General features: G+C 37.9%; 1 protein-coding gene across 3 annotated transcripts; it reads left to right on the forward strand.

Annotated features, from left to right (window-relative positions):
- The first annotated feature begins 611 nt into the window (after positions 1-611).
- On the forward strand, positions 612-25,526 carry znf280d (zinc finger protein 280D). Of its 3 annotated transcripts, XM_067437412.1 has the most exons (19): positions 723-738; positions 1,044-1,147; positions 1,757-1,919; positions 2,005-2,231; positions 2,507-2,609; positions 14,763-14,993; positions 15,374-15,421; positions 15,522-15,607; positions 16,138-16,364; positions 18,277-18,434; positions 18,894-18,994; positions 19,070-19,216; positions 20,005-20,139; positions 20,446-20,657; positions 22,566-22,706; positions 22,789-22,848; positions 22,930-23,048; positions 23,141-23,168; positions 24,318-25,526. In XM_067437412.1, the coding sequence occupies exons 3-19, from the start codon at positions 1,757-1,759 to the stop codon at positions 24,751-24,753; spliced, it is 2,622 nt and encodes an 873-aa protein (XP_067293513.1). In that variant the 5' UTR covers positions 723-738; positions 1,044-1,147; the 3' UTR covers positions 24,754-25,526. The 3 variants fall into 3 exon arrangements, with proteins under 3 accessions (XP_067293514.1, XP_067293513.1, XP_067293515.1); XM_067437413.1 differs by lacking the exon at positions 1,044-1,147 and having other exon boundaries at positions 612-738; XM_067437414.1 differs by lacking the exon at positions 723-738 and having other exon boundaries at positions 14,766-14,993.
- The last annotated feature ends 686 nt before the right edge of the window (positions 25,527-26,212 follow it).

Here is a 26,212-nt window from a genome sequence, read left to right on the forward strand (position 1 = left end):
AAAAAAAAAAAAAAAAAACTATAGAGTGTGTGCTGTAAACCTAACAGCAACTTACTGCAAAAAAATAGGAAATTCCTCAGTACAAATAACTACTGTAAATTATATTAGGCCAGGTGTTTGTATGCTGTAAAATTACAGTGTTTAATGATATCCAGGATATTCAGTGATATGCAAATTTGTGATATTGAGTAAAATATAAAGAAGGCTATTTTAAAAAGAACAGAGAATGTAGCTATATCATTATGTATGTTTAAACTTTCACCAATTGTAATCAAGTTCATTCATATTTATCTTTTAAAAAAATGTCACAGACCAACTGACTGTCTTACAAAAGGCTGCACAGAATTTAATGTCACAAAGCCATAACAGCTTACAGACTATATAAGCCCCCCCCCCAAAAAATAAATAAATAAATAAATATATATATATATATATATATAGCTCCTAAAACTCTCAATTTAATTTGAACTTTCTGAATGAAAGAATGAGATGTAGCCTATCATCTGTTGGTGATGATGACATTCATTATTTATTAAGGGCATGGATCCCAACACCCATCACAATACTCATAGTGCCACCTGTTGGTCAGAATAAACAGAAGTGAGACAATACCGTTAAAGTTACTGCTTGCCAAATTAAACTCTTACATAAGTTAATTGTTATATTTATGGTTTAATCACAATTCTCCAAACTACAGGATAATTAGTCACATCGCTGACGCTATTGATTGTTTTTAAGGTAACATCCATTAGTTTTCTTGAAACATTTCGAAATTTGATGTATATTTAGTATAACGTATCGCGCTGTAAGTCTTGAAATCTATCATGTTCTGCAATGTAGACGGCGTTTGTCTTTGTTTTGGCCTAGTTTTCGTCGTCTGACTCATTCATGCATTAGTTATAATTAGTTTCTTTCCTTCTCAGCACACGATTACTTCATGTTCTGTATATTTAATGTTTTTTTAAACTCAGACATTTCGAAGAGGTGAAAAGGTTCTTGGTTCTGTAAGAACCGTGAACACACTCTTTTTTTCTCAACAATAGCCTCTCTGGTTTCCCATGAGCCTCCGCGCTTCATGCCGCTGTGAGGCTGAGCGTGTCTGTCTGAATCAATACTGATGTTTGTAAATATTTCGAAATTTTAAAAGGTAAGGTTGAGTTTCGTTTTTTGATATGCAATGTTTGCTTACGTGATACCATAATAAACCCAGTGAGCATTCCCTGCGTGCTTTGCCGTTTCTCTTTGCAGCCGCTTGCTATTTTTCTTGCTTTTAGCCTGTTAGCATCCAGGCAGCCGATCTGCTTGCTAATAGATTTCTGAATAATGTGCTAAATAGAAAGTCTGTGTGTGTGAACGTCTTTAAATTCTTAGCATTTCTGCACTTCTTTCTTGCATGCACTTTGATTACAAGTAATATAAGGGAGTAAAATGTATGTAATCTGAATTAGCATTTTAGCCGGTCTGTATCCGCAGTAACAGTCGATTATAGTCTCGTGCCTGCACCACTATAGTTAGGCTTCTAAACTTCCCATGAATTAAATTTAGACTACCAAAGTCTATGTCCTGTTCGCGGCAAAGATACATTGTTTTTAACTAATTTCAGTGCCTTTGTAGTATCTTAGTATTACTGTAAACTCAAGTATTTTGGTGAGCTATATTATAATTGTGTAATTGTGCTGATATTTGGGATGTAATTGTCGGTAACGTAGTTGATGTGATTGCGTTAACCACATAACATATCTTTGTTTGTTCTCAGATGTCTGAGCTGTTTATGGAATGCGAAGAGGAGGAGTTGGAGCCGTGGCAGAAGGCAATACCAGAAATCAATCTAATAGATCTGGATGATGATGACGATGATGATGAACCGATATTTGTCGGTGAAATCTGTAGCTCCAAGCCTGCAGCTAGTACAAGACCAGGTGAAGCTCAGTTTTTGACATTCTGACACCTCTGTTTTGGTCTAGTCCTTAAGACGTTGATCATTTTGTTTCTTATGATCTTCAGGTGCCGTTAACCAACCGAACCAGCGGAATGTCCCGGTTCAAAACCCCTCGATGTTGGCATCATCACAAAAGACTCCCCAAGCCTCGCCAAACCCCGCTAGGGTGGCTACAGGTCCTACACTCATGGTCAGAGGTTCAGCCACATCAGGAGGCAACCCTATCCTCATCCCTATCAATGCAACTCTAGGACCTCCAGCAGCCCCTCAACCCATCATCATTAACAACCAGGTAACAATCTGCTGCTTTTTTACTTTTCCCAGGTAAAATCTGTAATGTAAATCAGTGATTTGTGCTGAACAAATGCTAAGCACAACTTAGCATTAAGTTGCATTGAGTTGCTTTCGCCTACTTAAGTTACATTTGACCAACTATTAATAATCATTCATGAATTTCAATTTGTTGATGTGTTTTCATAGCCTAGGCTGTTTGATCAGGCTAGTACTGAATATTTCTTTATTAATTTAAATCTCTTCGTTGTCATATAATCATTATCACTTCAACAGGGTTACATTGTGGCGTCACCACAGAATCTCAACAGCAACACCTCGTTCATCAGCTCTTTGGGGTCACAGTATCCACCAGGAACCACTATCACTGTTTTGCCAGGTATAAATGTGTCTTTGTAGTTGTTTATTCCACACTACTAAGTGTGGTGACAGGAACTTGTTTGGGGGGACTTGTTTTATACCATTCGAAATTGCTTACCACTTTCTATCAGTCTTGTCGACAATTTAAATTTAACAACAACAAAAAACTAATACTAGCCTTTATAAACATTAAATGAGAACAAATAGACCTAATCTTTAGGCACTTGTAATTAAATGCTACAGTAGAACTAAGACATGAAATAGACCTGAAAAACTTAAAGGGTTAGTTCACAAAAAAATGAAAATTCATTAAGTACTCACCCACGTATTTTCCAACCCGTAAGACCGTCTTTCGTCTTCGAAATACAGATTAAGATTTTTGATTAAATCCGAGAGCTCTGATCCCTCCATAGACATCTATTTTATTGCCAGTTTCAAGGTCCAGAAAGGTACTAAAAACATTGTTAAAAATAGTCCATGTGAATACAGTTGTTCAACCTTAATTTTAGATTTTGCTCCTCTGTGTGTGTTAGAGGCTAAGAATAATTTTAGCATGGATATATTTTTTCTTGCTTAGTCTATTTCAGTTCGGCACAATTGATGTGTGCGTACCTGTATTTGACGTAATGGAAACTGTAGTGTGAAACTCCTTAGAGTCTTAAATACCACGCAGAATCAATGCGCTACATGTAAACCATATTCTTTGTTGTATTTTCCTGTCAAAACAACAGAGTTCATTTGGATTTATTACATTTTTAAGAACAAGCAGAAGATTTGCTGGTTTCTCCAGTAGTGGGCGGGACTAATGCACAAACGGCAATCTCATTGGCTGGTGTTATCTGTTACCTTCATTGTTTTGATTTAAGCAAATCAATTCGATTGAACACTGACAATGTGATTAATATTCATGAACCCAGCAGCTCCTCAATCCTTTGTGCGTTGTATTGTTATTAGTAGTAGAAGTAGTATAGTAGTAAGTAATCTAGTGTGTGTATATATATAAAATATCATTAGGGAATAGGAAATATTAACTCAAGCCATATAACTATTGTAACATGCTGAAACGTGACATTATTTGTCATTGCCCCAAGTTACCGGTGTATAGCATGAAAGTGTAGAGTGTGTGTGAGCAACACTCGGGTGCGCACTTGTTCAGGAAGAAAAGTAACCAGTGTGTGTGTTTGACATGTTGAGGCATGGGCTGATGCTGCTCGCAACTGCACTCGCAAACGAAACGTCCTATACAATCTACAAATAAACTAAATAAAAAATAAAATAAAAACATGAAGGGTGCTTTTCCTTACACCTCTCTGCAAAAATGAATATAAATCCGATCTTCAATTCCCGCGCTATATGCACATTTAACAGAGTTCACATCAACGAAAGGAACGGAAATGAGCTGAATTTAATTCATTAGCTCATGCTCAAACAGACATTTACTCCTTATCTTTTCACAATCGAATAGATATCTGATCAGAGAAAACGAAAAAGGCCATAACTCTTGCAGTTGCGCTGACGGAACGTGCGTTGCTGCTGGCACGGACTCTGAACAAGCTCGTCTTGACAGTCGCGTGGTCTCGTGTTGTTTCCACCACCAGCGCATCATTTCTCAGTTTCTTTTAACTAATAAATGTATAAAATATAAAAAAAGAGAAGCCTAAAATGAAAGCATCAGCACCGAAAACAGATACAGGTAATGTATATACAGGTCGATAATTGCACCACCTATTCGATATTCTAGAATTAAATCAAGTAAACGAATATTGGAAAATCGTGACTCATCCTTAACTCGTTCATTCACTTATCCGAGTAAAACATTTGCTTGTCCGGAAAATAGTTCGATATTTTTTTAATTTTGTGTGTGTGTGTGTGTGTTGTAACTATAATTTATTCTGAAGCAATATTCTTACCAGTGTTCAATCTGCTTTGACATTTTTAAATCTGCATATTTTTGCATTTTTATTTTTTTATTGAATCATTTCAAATTTGTGATTTTTTTTTTACCTTGTATAAAGGGCATTTCCCCCCAATCGTATTAAATATAGGCTATGCTTCAGGTTTAATTGTATATTGTTAAATTTGATCAATACATTAAATTAAGACACTATAAAGGCTGTTAACTAGCCTGATGTGGTCATACTCAATTCCAGTCAGAATATGAGTCTGAAACTGCTCCATTGGGCTGTGGTTATGGGGCGTGTTTCAACCGAACCAGGAAAGAGATCAGTTGGACAGACCTACAACCAATCAGAGCAACGAAGCGACGCATTGTCAAATGTCAACATAGTTCAACTGCACTGTGTTGCCAAGTCTGCGTTCCCCCCCCCCCCCCCCCCCCCCGCGGGTTGTTTTTCTATGTACGCGGGTTGAAGCGACTACTATGTAATATATAGACCCATGAGTGCGAATTTTAGCAGGCATCCTTGCCAAAATAACACATTTTACCCCCCAAACACCATTTTTCCCCCAGAGAAGCAATTTTTCAGGGCTAGTAGTTGGCGGGTTTTGTTGTAAAAACTTGGCAACCCTCTCTGCACGTGCGCTGGTATCAGGCTGGAATACACAATCTTTGCCGGTGTTGTAAAAAAATAAAATAATTTAATGATACACAGAGTAATTACCCAACATGATCATCATTTCTGAGAGAAATTGTGAAGGTGAATGCATATACAAACAAGCTCTCCGTTCAGGATTCGAAAAAATATAACTCGAGCCCCTTTGATGATGTGGATGATTACGCTACTTTTTATCATCTGTCCATCATCGTCTAAAACCCACCCTGATGATTTCATTGGTCCGAACAGTTTCTGTTCGGGCATAATTACTCCTCTATGGCGCAAGGCCAGACCGAACTGCCCGACCTAAAAATGTTGTGGGCGGGGCTAAGTTCGGCTGGCATCCAGGCTAGCTGTTAACAATAAAATAAAATAATTTACACTGAAAAATTACAACTGCATTAAATAATGTTTTGAGATTTGTAGTTTTGAATAGACACATAAGAAATGTTAGAAAGTATGTGTTAACATGAAACTAAACCTCAGTAGGTGGCAGCAGGTGCCCGTCTTAATGAGTCAGCTATTGAGTCGTTCATTCAAACACTGAATCGGTCAGTAACACACTTGTTGCTGTGAGACACGTTACGGTTCTGCTGTGTGTGAACGATTTTCGCTGCTAAAATCAAACAAAAACACTCAATATTGCATCTCAAATGTAAGTGACTTTTCAGTCGTGATGGTATTCAGGAAATAGCTTAAATGCTCTAGTGTTGTAATTTCTCCTCAAGAGGCTGCACGACTATCAACAGCGCGACCTTGTTATCGTCAGTTCATCGTATATTATTATCCACCACTATCGATCGCCACTTACACTAAATTAATGCACAATAATTTGTGCATTTTGGTGATTTGCTAGTTATTTGTTGTTTTAATCAGACTCTTGTCCGTCGGGCAAGTCCAATTCTTTTTTACTTGTCCCTTCAAAAAATCCACTTGTCCCGGACAAGCATTAATGTCAAGCCCTGATATATATATATATATATATATATATATATATATATATATATATATATATATATATATATATATATATATATATATATATATAATATATTATAGTGAGGAAAATAAGTAGGGATGCACCGATGCCACTTTTTTTTCAGTCCAAGTACAAATAAATATATATCAGAGATGGGGACTCGAGTTTGAGACTCGGACTCGAGTGGAGTGCACACAGACTCATCCTCGAAAGACTTCGGACTCGAGCTGCGGGACACGTGAACAATGTTTATTTTTTGTAGGGATGTCAGAATTAATGCATATTATTTTTAACGGCAGTTATTTTATTAACGCGCAATTAACGCAGCATGCATTTTCTGTTTGATCTGTGGCCCGTAGTTTAAGAAATTGAGATCAGCCATAGATGTAATGCAGCAGTAGCAAACATTAAAGGTGGGGTAAGTGCTATCTGGTTGCCGCTGTTGTCATTTCAAATCACCAAAACAAACACGCCTCTACCCTCAAAAGGGTCTCGCCCCTATTTTGATAGCACCGCTCCACACATACGTAAACCCAGAGGCATCAACGGCTATGGCACAATCTCTGTGTATCTAATCCAGGTTGAATATTCAATGAAAAAGTCATCCCTTCCATCACAAAAACACAAACCGTTCTCATGAACAACTCGATAGTACACAAACACACAGTCCAGCTAACGACATATTACAATTATGACAAGATTAAAGTTATAGCGATCACAAAATCACAAACTGTTCTCATGAACAAGTCTATAGAACACAAGCCGACAGTCCAGCTAATGATATATTACAATTATGACCGGATAAGGGTTATATAGATCATGAAAAGAGTAAGCAAACATATATTAGGAGTATAGTATCTTACTTGTTGGAGACATTTTGTGAGCTGATGCTTGAAGCACACAGTGATGAGAGTTAGATGCTCCATACGGTGTGGAAATCAACGGGTCTTTATCATCGCTGAAGTGAGACACAATACGATCGCAAATGGACTAACAATCGAACATGACACACGAGCATATTCAACCAGCATATATTAGGCTAGTTCTCAGCTAATGTCCGTCATGTGTGACTCGTGTGTTTTGAATAATGACGTGCACAGAGCGAGAGATCTTCCCACCATCAATAGTAGACACGCCCCTTACCTGCTGATTGGCTACAAGTTTGTTATTCCACTCGGCCCGTGTCCTTTTTCTAAAACGGTTTTGAAATAAGACTAACCCCACCTTTAATAGGGAAAGAAAAGGGTTAACAATAACATTACTCTGAAACAAGTGCAGTTAAAGCCTACATAAGCTACCATATATTGTGCTTAACTTTTATTAGACTCCAGTTCGAAAGAAAAGTGTGTTTTTTTTGTTGTTGTTTTTTTTCACCGAGCACATTCTCTGAGCACGTATACACTGAAGGTCACTCACTCATATTCGAGGTCAATCATTAACACCATCACACCACTTACAGTATATGTGTTTTAATGAACTAAATACATTACAATCGGCCAAAATGAATACGCAGGTTACGCAGGAACAAGAGCGCTCCCGAGTCCGTGTTTCTCTCACTGTTTGTGTGATTCGCGGCACAGTTCGGCATGCACGCACACAAAATACCAGCAGTTCAATAGGGGAAAATCGTATCTCTTAAAGGGGCTGCACTATATTCCTACTCGTGGACTATGGATCTCCTCCAAGTATGTTGTGGTGGTGGAGCTCTTACAGTTCCGCATGACAGCTTTCACATGACCAATTTTTCATAAGAACTGTGCCCTGTTCTGAACTAAAATGCCAGTGTAAAAACTGGCTGCTTATAATAAAGAGACTTTTGAAACTTGACTTGAACTCGAGCCCGAGCCCTGAGACTTGAGACTTGACTTGAACTCGAGCCCGAGCCCAGAGACTTGAGACTTGACTTGAACTCGAGCCCGAGCCCTGAGACTTGAGACTTGACTTGAACTCGAGCCCGAGCCCTGAGACTTGAGACTTGACTTGAACTCGAGCCCGAGCCCTGAGACTTGAGACTTGGGACCTGACTTGAACTCGAGCCCGAGCCCGAGCCCAGAGACTTGAGACTTGGGACCTGACTTGACCTCGAGCCCGAGCCCAGAGACTTGAGACTTGGGACCTGACTTGAACTCGAGCCCGAGCCCAGAGACTTGAGACTTGAGACTTGACTTGAACTCGTGCCCGAGCCCAGAGACTTGAGACTTGACTTATACTTGAGCCCGAGCCCGAGCCCTGAGACTTGAGACTTGACTTGAACTCGAGCCCGAGCCCAGAGACTTGAGACTTGACTTGAACTCGAGCCCGAGCCCTGAGACTTGAGTCTTGACTTGAACTCGAGCCCGAGCCCTGAGACTTGAGACTTGACTTGAACTCGAGCCCAAGCCCTGAGACTTGAGTCTTGACTTGAACTCGAGCCCGAGCCCTGAGACTTGAGTCTTGACTTGAACTCGAGCCCGAGCCCTGAGACTTGAGACTTGACTTGAACTCGAGCCCGAGCCCTGAGACTTGAGACTTGGGACCTGACTTGAACTCGAGCCCGAGCCCAGAGACTTGAGACTTGGGACCTGACTTGACCTCGAGCCCGAGCCCAGAGACTTGAGACTTGGGACCTGACTTGAACTCGAGCCCGAGCCCAGAGACTTGAGACTTGACTTGAACTCGTGCCCGAGCCCAGAGACTTGAGACTTGACTTATACTTGAGCCCGAGCCCAGAGACTTGAGACTTGGGACCTGACTTGAACTCGAGCCCGAGCCCAGAGACTTGAGACTTGGGACCTGACTTGAACTCGAGCCCGAGCCCAGAGACTTGAGACTTGACTTGAACTCGTGCCCGAGCCCAGAGACTTGAGACTTGACTTATACTTGAGCCCAAGCCCAGAGACTTGAGACTTGGGACCTGACTTGAACTCGAGCCCGAGCCCAGAGACTTGAGACTTGGGACCTGACTTGAACTCGAGCCCGAGCCCAGAGACTTGAGACTTGGGACCTGACTTGAACTCGAGCCCGAGCCCAGAGACTTGAGACTTGACTTGAACTCGAGCCCGAGCCCAGAGACTTGAGACTTGGGACCTGACTTGGACTCGAGCCCAGAGACTTGACTTGTGTACTGTGTACTCTCACACACACACACACATGCAATATAATATATTTTACAAAGACTATGTTTAAATCACCGTTGTGTTAATGTTATATCTTGAAATTAATATATTATTCTAAAAAGTGAATCCGCAGCAAAACAAAATCATTAAATTTTACCTCAGGCTTTGCATTCATTGTTTTTTTCTGGTGAGACGGCTTCAGATAAATGTCCACGAAGGTGAGGGAGGATTGTGAAAGCTTACATAAAATTTTCATACGGTATGTCAATAGTATAACAATTAAGTTAACGACAAGCTTTTTGTGATTTTTGCCGTCCGTCATGTGTGCAGCTATTTTGCATACACGAGAAGTTGTTCATCCCGGACACGGTAGTTGCCATGGTAATATATGAGTAGTTGTCGTGGTTCATTGTGGACTAACATTTATTTGAGGAAATCTGTTTATGATATAGGCTATTAGGTTTGACGTATTAGTCCTGTGCTGTCCATTGACGTTGATTTGAATCAATATGTCTATAATGGCTGATGTTGCTTTAGTGAACGTTCAAGTTTAAGCACTCGCCGCCGCATCCACACCTCTATGCTCTGCACTAGTGAGAAGGTTAGTGGCAAAAATGAAGTCATCGCAGTCGCGCGCGTTGAAAGTGCTTTGCAATTGGCGGTGTGCACGGCAAATGTAACTCTCCGCGCAGCTCCGCATCCGAAGGTGCGTTAAAGTGGTATCCGGTGCGGTTGTATCGGGGTATTTTTACGGGTACTTGAGCACAGTATCGGACCGACACCTGATTACTGGTGTCGGTGCATCCCTTAAAATAATATTTTATCCCTTAAAATAAAATATTTGAACACCCTGCTATTTTGAAAGTTCTCCCACTTAGAAATCATGGAGGGGTCTGAAATTGTCATCATAGGTGCATGTCCACTGTGAGAGACATAATTTATTTTAAAAAAATCCAGAAATCACAAAATATGATTTCTTAACTATTTATTTGTATGTATGTATATATATATATATATATATATATATCAGTTTGGTGAGTAAACAAAAAAATGTACAAGCTAGGGCTGGGACGGTATGGATTTTTTTTTCCGCGGTTGAAAAGCAAGAAATTCCAGCGGTACAGCGGTAAACCGCTTTTAAACCCGTGATATAAAAAAAAAAAAAGACGTGCAACAGGCGTGGCGCTGCGCCCCCACTTGCGAGTCTTGTTGTGAGTGCCAAACACACACATTAATCTTTTTCTATAGTTTGCTCTGTAAATTAAATTGAGAGTATAACTAATGCATATATGATATTTTAAATACTGTACTGTATTCCAGATATATATATATTTTTTATACATTTTACAATAATAAACTCACAAACATCCATAAGCATGCGTGTTTATTTTCCGTCAGTGAAACAACACAGGCTACAGCCTGTAAAACATTTAAATGATTATAAGTAAATAATGGTAATCTTAAGAATATAAGAAAATTAAATATCTGTTTAAAAAATATTTGTTTTATAGCCTATTGCCCTCGCAAAGATGCGTCATGCCGCTCGGCGCTTTGAGATGAATGTGGGACACGAGCTGGACTCCTGCTCGAATATCTTCGTCCTCATGTTTTCTCCTGATGTTGCAAAGCAACACTTGTTGTAAAACGTCTGAAGAGTGAATTTTATCTTCCACAGGGTCAAGACATTTAGGCTATGTTTGATTATTCTCTGCTAGAGAAAATGAAAGTAAAACCGCTGGGTGCACGTGAACGGCGCTATTCAAACAAACTTGACGCGCCTCAAGTCTAATAACAAGCACAAACTGTGTTAAATAATATTTCGTCCTACAGTGTTTTTCTACTTTACCACAGTAAAAAATGTGAATGGGTGTAATAGACAAAAACGAAAGGAAGAAACGTTTATAATTCCCTGCAAAAATGAGTGTGCCACGAGTGAAGATTTGGGAAAAGAAACGAGGTGTCCCGTGGGATAAAATGGGCTAACGTTAGGCCTATTGTTAAAATGCACGGAAATCGAAATATCACGACGACCAGATTTCAAAACAGAATTAAAAAGCTGGCAAATCTTAAATTGGGCTCAGCCTCCCTCTCTCATTCGGCATAAATCCATAGCCTGTTTTCTTTTTTTTATTTATTTATTTTTTTTTATTATGCAAACAGACAAGTACAATATTTACAAAAGAGAAGTAAGATGCAAAATACAAATACAAGGGCCAACAAAACATAACATGCCAGTATGATGTGTGTGTGTGTGTGTGTGTGTGTGTGTGTGTGTGTGTGTGTGTGTGTGTGTGTGTTTGTGCGTGTAACTGGTGTGGGAGTGTTAATGTATGAATAAACAATCATGTAGGGAAGTACAACAGACATAACCAAAAAATATATGTGTATAAATAAGGAAATAAAATGGGGTATGAAGAAGGTGACAACAGCAATAGTAATAGCAATATTAATAATAATAACCTGTTTTCATGGCTGCGATGTAACATCTACAAATGTATTTCCCTTGTAAAAGCTTTGTGCTTCACCCCTGAGGTAAAAATCATGTAAAAACGCGTTCACATAATAAAACACTGGGTCAATATTATAGTTCAAAATTATAGTTTTAATTAAGTAGAAAATAGTATGAAAGGAGATATTAAAATAAAAAGTGCACAACTCCTCCTAAGTGGAAACAAGCAAAACTTTCCTCTCACGTGCAAACTAGCGCGGATGAGTCCTTATTCGGGTTAGTAAAATAACAAAATGTAGGTTTTAAGTAAAAAATGAAATATTTTTATACAAATAAAAAAAAACACGATAAAGTGAACATGCTAGTTTTCTAGCAAAAAATATGAAGGCTGGAATGTAAAACTTTTATTTATTTATTTTTGCGGTGATGACGGTGACGATCTCAGACCCGCGGTAGGCATCACGTGACCGCGGTATTGCGGTAAAACGGTAACCGTCCCATAGAGGTTAGATCGGGCTCAAAAAATCAAGCCCGACCCTATCCGAGCCCGTGAACGTTGTGTCCGAGCCCGGCCCGGCCGGACACATTAACTGTAATTATGAGCCCGAGCCCGATTTAAACCCGCCCATTGTTCAATACGTGGGCGTTTTGACGAGAACGAGCCTGTAATGAGCAAAGCGCAGCGAAGCGGACTGGTGAGGCTCATGATAAAACTACATTTAGTTTTCAGTTTTCTCCACAGCGACTGTACAGCCGAATAACATTTTGTTGCAATATTTTCATGTTTAACACTTTGAAGCTGCTTTGAAACAATCATCATTGTAAAAGCGCTATAGGCTATAAATAAAGCTGACTTGACTCCGCTCAATAATCCGCAGGCGCGCGCTTAAGAACTGCTCACCGGTAAACTGATGTTTGCTCAAATCCAGCTCAGACATTTATCTGTAGCTTACTTTGTTGTAGCCATTAAACAATGTGTTTTTTCCTTCATATTTATGTTTAAATATTATAATATTATTTTTACATTTCATCTGATTATGATGAGTGAAAAGATGCGAGTGGGTCAGAAAAGATTTTGGTGGTTATATTTAGTTTAATATTAAGTTTTGTTTTGTAGAAAGCATTTATTTCGTTTTGTTTAAATTGTATCTTAATTTTAAAAAAAGGTTTCTTAGGCCAATTGCCTGGATTTAATAAATAAAAAGCAAATAGCAGGCTATAATCGTGAGGTGAAGTCGTGGGAGTGATGGCTTTCATTGCTCATGAACTGGAGTGCGTCTCATAAATAAACCGAAACTCAGCAGCTACTCGCCTCACAGACATGAGAAATATGCGTATAGAAAGCTTGAAATGACCACTTTTAAACAAAACGATTCAAGGATATTTAATTAAGCAAAGTGCAGTGTTCACGCGAGCAGCTCTTGACACAGAGCGTTTCTGTTTATAATGCTGCGCTCCATCACTGCTCGAGCTGTGAGTTTAACACGCATTTTTACACTAATCCTGACTTGTGCAACTTTGTAGCCTACACATTTGTTTCTTAGTTGTTGTATTAGTTCTTACTTTGCTAAATAAATATATATAATTTCTGATTATAGCATAGCTTTCTGCCCACCCAATTAGACTAGTAAAGTAGGCTAATGATTAAAAAAACAAACGCTTGATCACGGCCCTACCCGACCCGAGGGTAGTGCAGGGAAATCTCAGCCCGACCCGGCCCGTGGGTTGGTTCGGGTCAGGTTCGGGCTCGGGCTCGGGCTCGGGCAGAGAATCGAAACTCTACCGTCCTAGTACTAGCCAATGACAATTATTTTCCCATGGTGTGTGTAGAGGGTTGGTCAAGAGCAATGAAAGATTGTTTGATTAACATTAATGGAATAATGCTTAAGCTTCTGTTTACCATAACTGATGTGTGTGTTAATGAATGTTCATATATTTATAAGAATATTTATACGAAAGTCTTATGGGTAAATTATGACAGAATTGTAATTCACCCAAAGGTTAGTTCACCCAAAAATGAAAATTATTTCATTAATTACTCACCCTCATGTCGTTGGACAACCGAAACAGCTTCGTTCATCTTCGGAACACAAATTAAGTTTTTTTTTTTTTTTTTTTTTTGAAAGCTGATGGCTGAGAAAGGCTTCAGAGAGGCCTCCATTGGCATTCAGTACATTCCAACTGATCCACTAACAAGACCCATAAAAGGCACTAAAGACTTCCTTACAAAGTCCATCTCACTACAGTGTAATTTTACCAAGCGACGAGAATAGTTTTTGTACGCAAAATAATGACTTTATCTGCCAAGATATTGTCTTCCGTGTAGGTCTCTGACGTGAACTCACGCGATAGCGGCGCTCCTCCTCTTCTGGGTCATGTATTCGAACGGTGGAGCTGCGTCATATTCTCGCGCATGTGTCGAGTTCACGTCAATAACTTAGTGGATAAAGTTATTTAAATTTTTGTGTGCACAATAACTATTTTCGTTGCATTGTAAAATTATTGTACAGCCACTGTAGTGAGATGGACTTTGTAAGGAAGTCTTTAGTGCCTTTTATGGGTCTTGTGAGTGGGTCAGTGGAAATGTACTGAATGCCAATGGAGGCCTTTCTGAAGCCTTTCTCAGCCATCAGCATTCAACAAAAATATCTTCATATGTGTTCCGAAGATGAACGAAGGTGTTACGGGTGTCCAACGACATGAGGGTGAGTAATTAATTAAATAATTTTCATTTTTGAGTGAAATAACCTTTTAATGCTTTTGAAAAGAGTATCTGACCTTGAATGTGATATTGGCTCCATTTAAAAACATGAACAGCCACACAAAGATATCAGTTTCAATCTGAATTGAGCAGCTAAGGCTTGCTGTGGGAATGTTTCTATTTGAATATGTATTAAGATGTAATCTTGTGACGCAAAGCTGAATGTTCAGCATAATTGCTGATTTCCTGATGAAAAAACACTTCTTATCAATGTTGAAAACCGTTGTGCTGCTTAATATTTTTTTGTGGTAACTGGTACATTCAGGATTTTTTGATGAATACTAATGCGTTATTTGGAATGTGATCATTCTTAATTTGTGTTTGTTTCCCAAGCAGCAGGTCAGCAGATAGTTCCACAGGTCACTGCTGCACCAAAGCCAGGGGTCATTCACAGGCCTCAAGTGCAGCTCATTCAGGACAATGTAGTTACCTTGTCCAACGTACAAGCCCCGGCTAACCTTTCTTCTCAATCCCACACTACTTCAGTCTTTCAAAACACACAAGGCATCGCCCCAACACTAGTTAAACAAAAACCTTCATCCCTGCAAAATATGAACAGCAGAGGTAAGCCTGTGTGTTGGAATGAGACTGTAAAAAGTTTGTTTCTAATGTCCTAGCTGATTCAGTGTATCCACTTATGTAATACTAAACCTATTTTCTTGGTAAGTGTATTATTTACCAAAGTGAAAGTTTGTAAATAAGGTTTTACCATCCACCAACCATCATTTTTGGATGATTAAGCCACTGCAATTAAATGTAACGACAAAATTGGATCTGTTTGTTATCCATACACTTGGCTACAATTTAAAAAAAAAAAATCAATAACTCCAAAGGCCTTTTTTTGTTGTTGTTTTTTAGAGAGGTGTGTGTGACTGACTTTCTTTTATTTTTTATTTTTTTGAGCATAGAGGCTTGATCAGACATTTATTTTTTATGACCCACAGATAATGGCACAATGATTAATGACACAAACGACAGTGTGTCCAAAGGAGGTAAGCTTGACATGGATAGCTTTTTGTCCATTATGTATTGCAGGGTTTCCAGAAGCAACAATCTGTTCTTCTTTTAATCTTTTTCCCCCTTCTTTGACAGTTGGAGAAAATGATTTCTCCGTGACAAAGAAATGTCCCAGGTGTCAAAGTGTGTTTGCCTTTCAGTTTTTAAAAAGTCATATGAAGGTTAGTGTTAACCCCTAACAGTTTTGTTTACTATCTTTTTTTGTTTCCTGTATTAACAACAGCTTTATTGAGTTAAAGCGAGCAGCGCTGGATATTAGCATAACCAATTATGACAGTTCGCCCAAAAATAAAATTGTCTTCACATTCCAAACCCATAAGACATTTGTTTATCTCCAGAACACAAATAAAGATATTTTTAATATTCTTATCTATTTAAACTAAGGCCATTTAATCGTCAATTTCAAGCTTCAAAAAGACATTGTAAAAGTAATCTATATAAATCGAGCAGTTTAATCCATGTATTCTGAAGAGAGATATATTATGAAGAGTGGTATTCATTTGGTATTTTATTCACATATAAAAATCATTAATGCACACACATAAAGCTCATTAAATGTGATTGACAGAAGCTTAACAGTAGTTGCTTGACATCAAATTACAGTAATGAATTTCTTAGTAATGCATTTACACCCAACACTAAATCCAGTATTGAGATGTTATGACACTCTTGTTCTCCTCATTTTCTTCAGATGTGCTGCCCTGAATTGTTGGATTCTGTGTTCCCCTCAACATCGAAGCCCGACAAACAAGCCATCTTACCGAAAGTCAATGAGATTGAAAAAGGCAAACTGATTATGCTGGTTTCAGATTTCTACTATGGGAAATGTGAAGGGGATTCATCTCTGATTTCTAAGTTTAAGTCCAACACCACCTTCAAGTGCAACAGCTGTTTAAAAATGCTCAAGAACAATATCAGGTATTTGTTTGAATATTACTTGTTACTGAAGCACCATCTGTAATCAGTCAGTGGCCAAGTCCAGTGCTGGGATAGTTGAACCTTTATAGACCTTAGTCCCGGTAGATGATATTTAATTTGTCACAGATGAAAACGTTTCAAGAAATCCATACGTTTTTAAAATCGGATTTCTTTGTATAATTGTTTTCGTCTGCGCGGGAGCAGCATTGACTCATACTGCTTAGAGGGAACATTGCTCATGAGAGTCATTAGCTACAAGAGCCCAGGGAGAGGGAGAGAGAGACTGAGACTGGGGGAATCAGCCATTCTCAGACCCCATCACTGGATTCCCACTCAGATGGATGACATTATCAGACCCCCGTTCCCTCTAGGGGCCCCAGATGAATAATGGAAGGTAGTTTGGCTGCTATAAGAACTGTTCTTGTGATTAAATAACTTTACTCAGCCTCGGCGTGAGAAAAGCCTCAGTAAGCTCCTTTTAATGGGGAGGCACGTTTGCAGCGCACCCCAAGTTCTGGCAGCAGGGGTCACAGTTCAGCCGCATAAAAATCCCTATTAGGGGAGCTGAGGTTGCAGAACGCTCTGACTGAAAAATTGGCCGCTCAACGTCAGGGCGCCAATGGTAGGTGAGGCAGAGTGAATAGAGGCAGCCTGAACAACACATCATTAAACAAAGAAGCAGCGCAGTATAATTGCTGGTATTATAATGGCTATTACGCACAGTTAGAATGTGAACTTTAAGTAGAATATTTGCTAATTTGTCTCTCGAAAACCCTTGGGAGCTCAAATGCTTCTTGCGTACACGCGCACAGGCCTCGCACTGTTCAAAGGTGACTTTTAATAGTGTGTTTGTAATTTGGCTAATTATATTTAACTGTGCATGAGTTTTATTTTGTATTCCCAATGGATGCTAAACATTAGCTACTTTAACTTTGGCATTTTTCTCTTCCCTTCAGACGTTTTTGATGAATTACGGTTTATGATGAGTGGGTAGTTCATGCACTGCTCATTTGTATCATGTAAATCCAGTATAATCTGTAGACAAAGCTGAAGTATGACCCTTTTCAAAAATAGGATGAGAACTTCAGTTGGAACATCTGAAATGGCATGATTCTTGGAGGATGTTATGGGTCTATTTTTGGTTGTTTTTAAAAAAGCAAAAGGAAACGGCACTCTTAAGAGAGCAGACACTTTGCAGTGGTTTACCTGCTTGAATGTTGTACAACTGTTTGACATTCACTTCCTTGCACATCAAAGACTTTCCTGTTTTAGTCATCACACCTTTGTCAACGGCGGTCCCGATTGTGTCAGACTTGACTTGGTTCTCACCAGACAACAGCTGTTTGTGGAGCAGGGCATTTACCTTAAAGAGTGGCATTTAATGTCACAGGTTACAGGTGTACCCAATGCCTTCTCACTCTTACTGTCTCTTGAGGCATCCTGCAAGCCCATTTGGAAAACCTTAATTTTGGTTGCGATTGTCACATAGGTGTTTTTCTTCTTTTTTTGTATCTCTGCTCGCACACTTAGAATAAGAATGGAAGACAGCTGAACAGACTTAATTAAAACTTGCCAAAATCATTTTAGACTGCTGCACAAACAAACATTTTGTTGGTGGTATTTGACTTTGCATCTGAGCAAAATGTGTAGGTCATCTCAATTGTGAGTGATCCTTTTAAATGTGTCAGAAGTTGTCAGGGTTGACAAGGCCAATAATTTAGCAGGGAGTTTGTCACTAGGGCTGTTAATGACACCCACCCAATGAGAGATGTGGCCCTCTGATTTTTTTTATTGGCTGTGTAAATGAAGGCCACAGCGGAAAATCAGCTAGTAGGATTTCTTTATATGGACCTCTTCACTTCCTTTTTGCTTGTTCTTTCTTTGTAATGCCATCCTTTCCCCTCTCACTCAGGTTCATGAACCACATGAAACACCACCTGGAGTTGGAGAAGCAGAACAGTGAGAGCTGGGAGAGTCACACTACATGCCAGCACTGTTACAGGCAGTATTCAACTCCCTTTCAACTGCAGTGTCACATAGAGAGTGCCCACAGTCCCTTTGAGTCCACCAGTAAGTCACAACACTTACAGTAAGTCTTTTGATAGCATTCCTCTGTGTTGTAATTGTAGTTGGACTTCGCTGTTCTCATTAAAATGATTATTAAAAACTTTGGGCCAGCCTGGCAATATAAGAGAAGGCAGTACTTTAGCTAACACTTGTGCTACAAAATTATATTTCTCCACTATTCCCTGTGGCTTAATGAGAGTGATAAAATACATAAAGCATCAATTTCACACCAAATGTATTATTTTGCACTAACAAAGTAGACAAAAAACTACTGACAAATCACTTGAACACACATCACATCAAAATTACATTTTTCAAGTTTAAGTAGGACCTTTCCTAAAGGACTTTAGGTCATGTTAAAATAGTTATTGATGGTGTAATTGGAATGAGTGTTTCACCAGAGGGGAAGAAGTTGATTGTTTTGATATATTTTAAGTGTAATGTTATCTTTTCTTTCCCCAGCTAACTGTAAAATATGTGAATTGGCTTTCGAGACGGAGCAAGTGCTTCTAGAGCACATGAGGGACAATCACAAACCTGGAGAGATGCCCTATGCCTGTCAGGTAAAGCTTCATCATTGCTCTATGTAATTGGTATTTTGAATATTTGGTTCTCACCTTGTTTTTGCTCTCTTGAAGGTTTGTAACTACAGGTCCTCCTTCTTCTCTGATGTGGATAACCATTTCCGTACAGTTCATGAAAACACTAAAGACCTGCTTTGTCCCTTTTGCCTGAAAGTCCTTCGCAGTGGCCATATGTACATGCAACACTACATGAGACATCAAGTGAGTGTATACCCTCATGCGTGTTTCTATTAACGTTTTGTATGGATATGGAAATTATTGTATTGCCGCCTCTTTGTTTAATAACTTAAAAACCAAACAGTCTTTTTGATATGCTCTTGGACAAGACATCATCTCTATGTCTGTGGATTTGGAGCTTGAGACTTTACTGATCTGAAGTCAGCACAATGTGCAACTCATTTGTGTGCTGCCCCATTGGCTCTCACTCTAAGGTTGGATTGATTTGGTTGTCTGCTGAACACCTTGGTGCAATATATAACAGGCTGACAGTGGCGGCTTCCTCTATTCACCTTCCCTGGTAATTCTTTATGGGCTTTTCCCTGGCAACAGCAATCTAGAGACGTGTCGGCCAAGAGCAAGATTTGTAACCAAAACAATAGTGCACGTGGTGGTGGAGTGATGCGGATTAGAGACGTGTCTGCAAAGTTAAACTTGAGTTTATGGCATTTATAGGGTCTGAATATAATCACACACTATATATATATATGTATGTGTGTATATGTATGTGTATATATATATATAGATTGTGATTATATTCAGGCCCTATAAATGCCATAAACTCAAGTTTAACTTTGCAGACACGTCTCTAATCCGCATTCTTCCACCAATTTAGAAAATTCTGTTATATTTTTTTTAAACATTAAATAGTTTTTGTTGCTGCAATAAATCACTTCAAATCACATCCAAATTGAATTTGACAATTTAACTGGTCAATGTAACTTCTCACTTAACGTTGTATATATTCTTTGTTCTTTTATTGTATTTTCTAGAAAAAGGGGATTCAAAGATGTGGAAAGTGCAGATTAAATTTCCTCACCTACAAGGAAAAAGTGGAACATAAAACACACTTCCATCGAACCTATAGGAAGCCAAGAAACCTTGAGGGATTGCCTCCAGGAACCAAGGTTTTCTTCAAACCAAATCTTTTAAAATTGAATGTTGAATAACTATATATTCTATACTATATAATATTAACTATATATATATATATATATATATATATATATATATATATATATATATATATATATATATATATATATATATATATATATATATATATATATATATATATATATAAACTATGTAACTATATATATATATATATATATATATATATATATATATATATATATATATATATATATATATATATATATATATATAAATAAAATACTTTTTATTAGTCACTCTCATTATTTTCTTTTTAGGTCACAATTCGGGCCTCAGTTTCTGGTGCACCAATGTGTTCCGATGCTTCAAGCAAATCCTACATCATACCCACAAGTCCTGAAACGGCAAAACAACCTGTCAGAACACCAGCAAACACAACCAAACCAAACTTAAATGGAGGAAGGGCAAAGACCGCAAACCAATTCGGCTCTAACCGAACCATCCACAATAATGAGCTCAAACGTTTGAGGTGAGGATACTTAAGCCCAAAGTATACTTCAGTTTTGACACAAACGCTAAGCATATATGGGTTGTTGACGAGCATTTTCACTGTCACACAGATAAAAATGAATATAATTAGTTTTGTTATCATTTTAAAAATGCAGTAAATGGTTAAACATTTCTTTGTCATGCATGGACCTGTCAAAGGGATGCTTTTTCATATTAAACTGTTATTCCCTTAACTAAGATGAGTTGATACATACCTCTCTTGTCTCAGTGCGTGCTCTTAATCTCTCTGACGCGTGGTGACATTCTGATAGCATTTAGTTTAGCCCACTAAGCCCAGTTCATTCACCATGGTACCAAACAGACATCAAGTTAGAAGCTACAAAACATCTCCACGTTTTCCCTGTTTAAATACAGTTACACGAATAATTGAATGATCAAGTGACGTAAAATAAAACGTGGCGCTTTTCTAAGCGGATTAAAAAGGAGAACTATAATGTATGGTGGAATAGCACTTCTGAGAGTACTTTGACTTTATTTTGCTAGCTGTTAAAAGTCACGGCTGAAAAATCCTCCCTCACACCTCCCTCTCTCTTTTCCGTCAATAGGAGGAGAGGATTTTTCAGCCGTGACTTTTTACTGCACGGAGTCAAAGTACTCTCAGAAGTGCTAATCCGCCATACATTATAGTTCTCCTTTTAAACCCGCGTAGAGAAGCGCCACATTTTATTTTGTCACCATACTAGGTCGTTTAACTATTCGTGTAACTATTTAAATAGGGGAAACGTGGAGGTGTTTGGTCACTTCTAACTTGATCTCTGTTTGGTTCCATAGTGAATGAACTGGGCTTAGTGGGCTAAGCTAAATGTTATCAGAATGTCACCGTGTGTCAGAGAGATTGTGCACTCACTGAGATGAGAGAAGTATGTATCAACTCGTCTTAGTTAAGGGAATGAATTTTATTTTATTTATTTATTCATTACATTTTAGCCAAATCTCAAAATTGTCAAATAGTATGACTATCTCAAGCATGGTTCTCAATTTTAAAAAAATATATAAATTAAAAAGAAAAGCTTAAAATGTGAATAAATACCTCAGGCATAATTTTACAGGTCTCTATTTTAGCAAATTACTATATTTTATTTCTAATACATTTCTAAAAGTGTAGAAACTTGATACATTTTGTCACGGAAAACCATGTTCTCTGTTGTGACACCATATCCTGATTTTAAATTGGGCAATTCCATGACAAGTTTAATTAGTTAAAGGATCCTATTCAAAGTCATGTTACTGTGAAGTCCATGATGTGCACATAAGATTTTGTCTCAGAAAGAAGACATATTCAACTTTTTTGGAACCACCATAAAAGCGTTCATTTCTGTTGTGCGACACCCCTATATTCTTAATGCTTTCTATGTCACACCATAGGACACATTTCAAAAAAAGTTAGTGACCACTTATATTTTCTCAAACATCAGACTTCACACTATATAATATATATATATATTTTTTTTTCTTTAAAAGTAGTAGACAAAAAAAGCATTTTTTACTGCTTATTTGTCAACTACCCATATATGTACAGCCAAACACAGCCTTATGTGTATAATTTTTACGGCTATCTCTCGTCACCACAAGCAACAACAACGCTGTTCAGTCTCTTCCATTTCTTGTGAAACAATGGTCTGAAAGACCAACCAACTAATGAATGCAAAAAAATGAAGGCACGTGCAAGATTAGATTAAATGCATGATTAAAAAAAATCTGGCTATTTTTATGTAAATGTGTACATGCACACTATGCTGAAGATAAAATGTACGCGCACACGTGCACATACCCTACCATACCAATGAAGAATAAGTGTGTTATACTAAAATTAAGAGTCACAGCCTATATGCTAAAAAGAATATTAATGAGTATTTATTCTTTACAGACTTCCAAGTGGAGGAAATAAGTGTGTTGAGTGTCTAACTGTGGTTATGGACCCTTACGCTCACTATCCTTTATCTCTGAAATGCACTATATGCAAGTTTAGATCAAGTTGCCAGAAGGCCTTCAGACAGCATATGGTCAGGTAAGGGAAAAATATGGATGAATGAAATGTTCCAAATGAATGTGATCAGATCTTTAGCAGATCTTTACCTTCTCATCTGCAGGTTTCACAGCAGTTCAAAAGTACGTTTTGGCAAAGCGAGGAAGACTCCACATGGGTTGCGGTGAGTTGTGATCTATTATATCACTGTTTGCTGTATGTGAACGTGCAAAATGTGAAAAGGTTTTGTTTGTTTTTTCTCCAGGAGTCTAACGCTGGTGTGTCTTAAGTGTGACTTTCTGGCAGACGCCTCTGGCGCTGACCAGATGACCGAACATTTGCTCTGCAGGCCAAACCACTCCTGCCAGGTCATCATGGAACCAGGTAGGATGCGTGATTCTCAACTGCGGGAATATTGGTTTTCTCTTTGGAATGTCAGATTGTCTTACTTGCATACTATTTTCCTTTCTTTAAAGTTACCAATGGAGGATCAGAAATAAAAAGGTGAGAAAGTTGTTTAAATGATCAAGTATTTGTTGGTTTTATTTTTAAAGCTTGTGTTTGTTTAAAAAAAGTTAGCAGTGTTATTCTCAATGTTCTGATGTGCTCTAATTGTTAAACGCATGATGTATTGGTGTACAATGACACCATATGCTTATTTGTATTTTTGTTAAAAGTAGAGGTTAGAGCTGTGAAAAGAGGCAAGTAAAAATAGACTGGGAAGTGTAGCTTGCCTGATTGAGACAAATTACCTTTTCTGATGAAACGGGGATATTAATGCAGACCTCCTGACCTATGAATTGTTTGGGAATATCATTTATTATAAAAAATGATCTCTTATTTTTTCATTAGTGTAAATGGGATGACTATTAAGTGGTATACGGGAGACCTTGCTTAAATTAAAATAGGAGTTTTGCCATTAATTAAAGCTGAAGAACACAGTCTTGTTAATGTGGACCACAGAGAAATGCTTCTGAGTCACTATGAAAGGGAAGTGGGAGAATATTTGTATTTACTTTTTTTTCCTTTTTTTCCCGGATTCTTTCTAATTGAAAAGAATCCACTTCAAACAGAAGAATCCCTTGCTCACGTAATTTGACATTTTATTTAATCATCTTATTTACAGGTTTGCTACTCATGTCGGTTAATTGAGTGCTTGGCTTAATTTAATGAATTTTGTCATTAACATTTTTCCTTCCAAAATAAAAAAAGAAAATAATTAGCTTGCCTCCAGTTCTCATTACAATAATACAACAAAAAACTAATATTCAGTACTGTAATCCAGAGGGGGAAAAAAGGATGTTAGAATGCTAGTACATTAGTGTTTTAATGCCTGCTTGAAATCAATGTATTAAAAATTGCTTTCATTTAGTCATATCAACATTATAAAAATAAAAAAAACTACATATGCATTGCAGTAATAAAAATGTAGGGGCTAACTCATGAAAAATCACAACTTAAAATCTTACATTGATCCTTAAATCATTTTTTATTGTATTTATTTTATTGTAACTAAACAAACTGATAGTAATATTATTGTATATCGGTCATGTAATATTCCAGCTCATAATTATTATTAATGGAGCATTGTGTCACTCTGTTCATGTTCCTTTGCTTTTCTGTTGTTCTTGCATAATAATCTTCATAATTCAGGTCACTGGAAACCCACGATGACTCCGAACTCCTTCCCATTAAATCGGAGACTGAAGTTGGAGATGAAACGGAACCAATTGAGATCAGTGATGTACAAGCTATTCCTAACAAAGACAACACAACGGAGGATGGGTCAGAGGTTCGTGGAGCTGAAAAAAGTGACCCAGAAGAGGTGAAGGATGACACAATAGGGGCCACGCTCGACGTATCAGAGGAGGAATCACCCAAAAGCCTTTCACCTCACTCACCCTCTGAAGCTCCTGCCAGCCCCGTTTCTGCCCTCCCAGATGAAGGTGGCATAACTCCCTCTGATTTTCTTCTTAAAACTGATGGAATGGAGTCTGTGAATGCAGACTCGCAACTGGAACCTCTTACTCCTTCCAAGGTCCTTGAGGACGGCGCCACTGAGAACTCGAAATTGGAGATGGATGGTTAACTGCAACCCAGTTCAAACAAGACTGAGGACCCCTTGAAACATCGCAAGACTTTTTGCTGACTCTCTCTCTCTCTATCCCCCTTTTTTATATAAACAAAAATATGCTTTAATAGGAACTTTTTTCCTGGATCCAAAACGAGATGAAATCAATACTGTGCTAAAAACGTGACTTAAAATCTTATACTGTATGAGTACTTTTTTTCTGTACTTAAGTAAGGTTTGTAAAGAAGCACCCTCTAGATTGAAACTGAGTTGTAAAGGCAATGTGAATGTTCTTATATACATATTATGTTCTGTCCACAGTTGTGACGTCCATTTGGACTCTAGGGATGATCACACAAAACTGAGACACAAGGATAACAAACCTGGAGCTGATTTCCACATCTGCCCTTTCATAGGACAAAGAACAATTCAGCAATTTCTCAGTATACTGTACTTAGGAATGACAAAATACATCCTGATATTTTTTTTAGATTGTGATTATTGTATTGTTATATGTACTTTATCTGGGTAGGATCCTGCATTGGGAATCATTTCTCCTATTGATTGAGACGGAAAACATTATAGAAATTAATTTGTCTTAATCAGTATTAAACTTTTATTACATATTCACTAGGGGTCTGCTATTAAATGGTGACTGTGATTCACAGTATTATCGCAGCCTTTTTGCTGGAGACAATATTGCTTGTTTTCTCATAAGGGCTTGATTTGTTAAAGAGCACCCTCTTGTGGATTCATGATGTGTAGTTCAATAAACAATAGTGTTGAAACGACTCATTTATGCGAATCGGTTCTTTTGAAGTTCTTTCCAAAGAACCGGTTGAAATGTATTATTTTCTCATGAGCTCTTTGAAGCATATTACAGGTTTTTTTTTTAAACCTTCGATGTTATTGCACGTTTTCAAATATATCTTATTGAAAACAGCTATTACTTTTAAACGTACAAACGTGCAGTGCTGCTGGGGAGGTTTAGAAACGCACTATTGCCTTAACCATATGTGGGCACCAGACCGTAAAAAAACACGCATTGCTGTATATTACTGTATGCCATGAATCACCTAACTATAATCTGCAGTGTTAAAAAAAAACAATACAAAAAAAATCTCAAATTCTTTAAATGCTTTGCATTTGTAACTACAAATGTATTGATTTTAAACAATATTGTAAATCGTAGAATGGGTGGGTTTTAAGGTTGTTGTTTTTTTAGTACTCTTGAAAGGAAAACAAGTATAAATCTTAGTAAGCTATTTAAGTTTTGTAGCTTTTAAAGTTTTTGTAGCTTTTATTATTTGTATATTATCCAAGCTTCTAGTGTCCAAAACAATACGTTAAAAAATACATGAAATACATATTTATTTTCTCTCTCTAACACAACACCAGTACGGGATAAACAATTTTGAAGATCTCCTTCTGTTCTCACCATAAACTTGTTTCTACCGGGATCAGAAATACGAATATG

Source organism: Pseudorasbora parva, chromosome 1, assembly GCF_024679245.1.
Source record: "Pseudorasbora parva isolate DD20220531a chromosome 1, ASM2467924v1, whole genome shotgun sequence".
Taxonomy (NCBI): domain Eukaryota; kingdom Metazoa; phylum Chordata; class Actinopteri; order Cypriniformes; family Gobionidae; genus Pseudorasbora; species Pseudorasbora parva.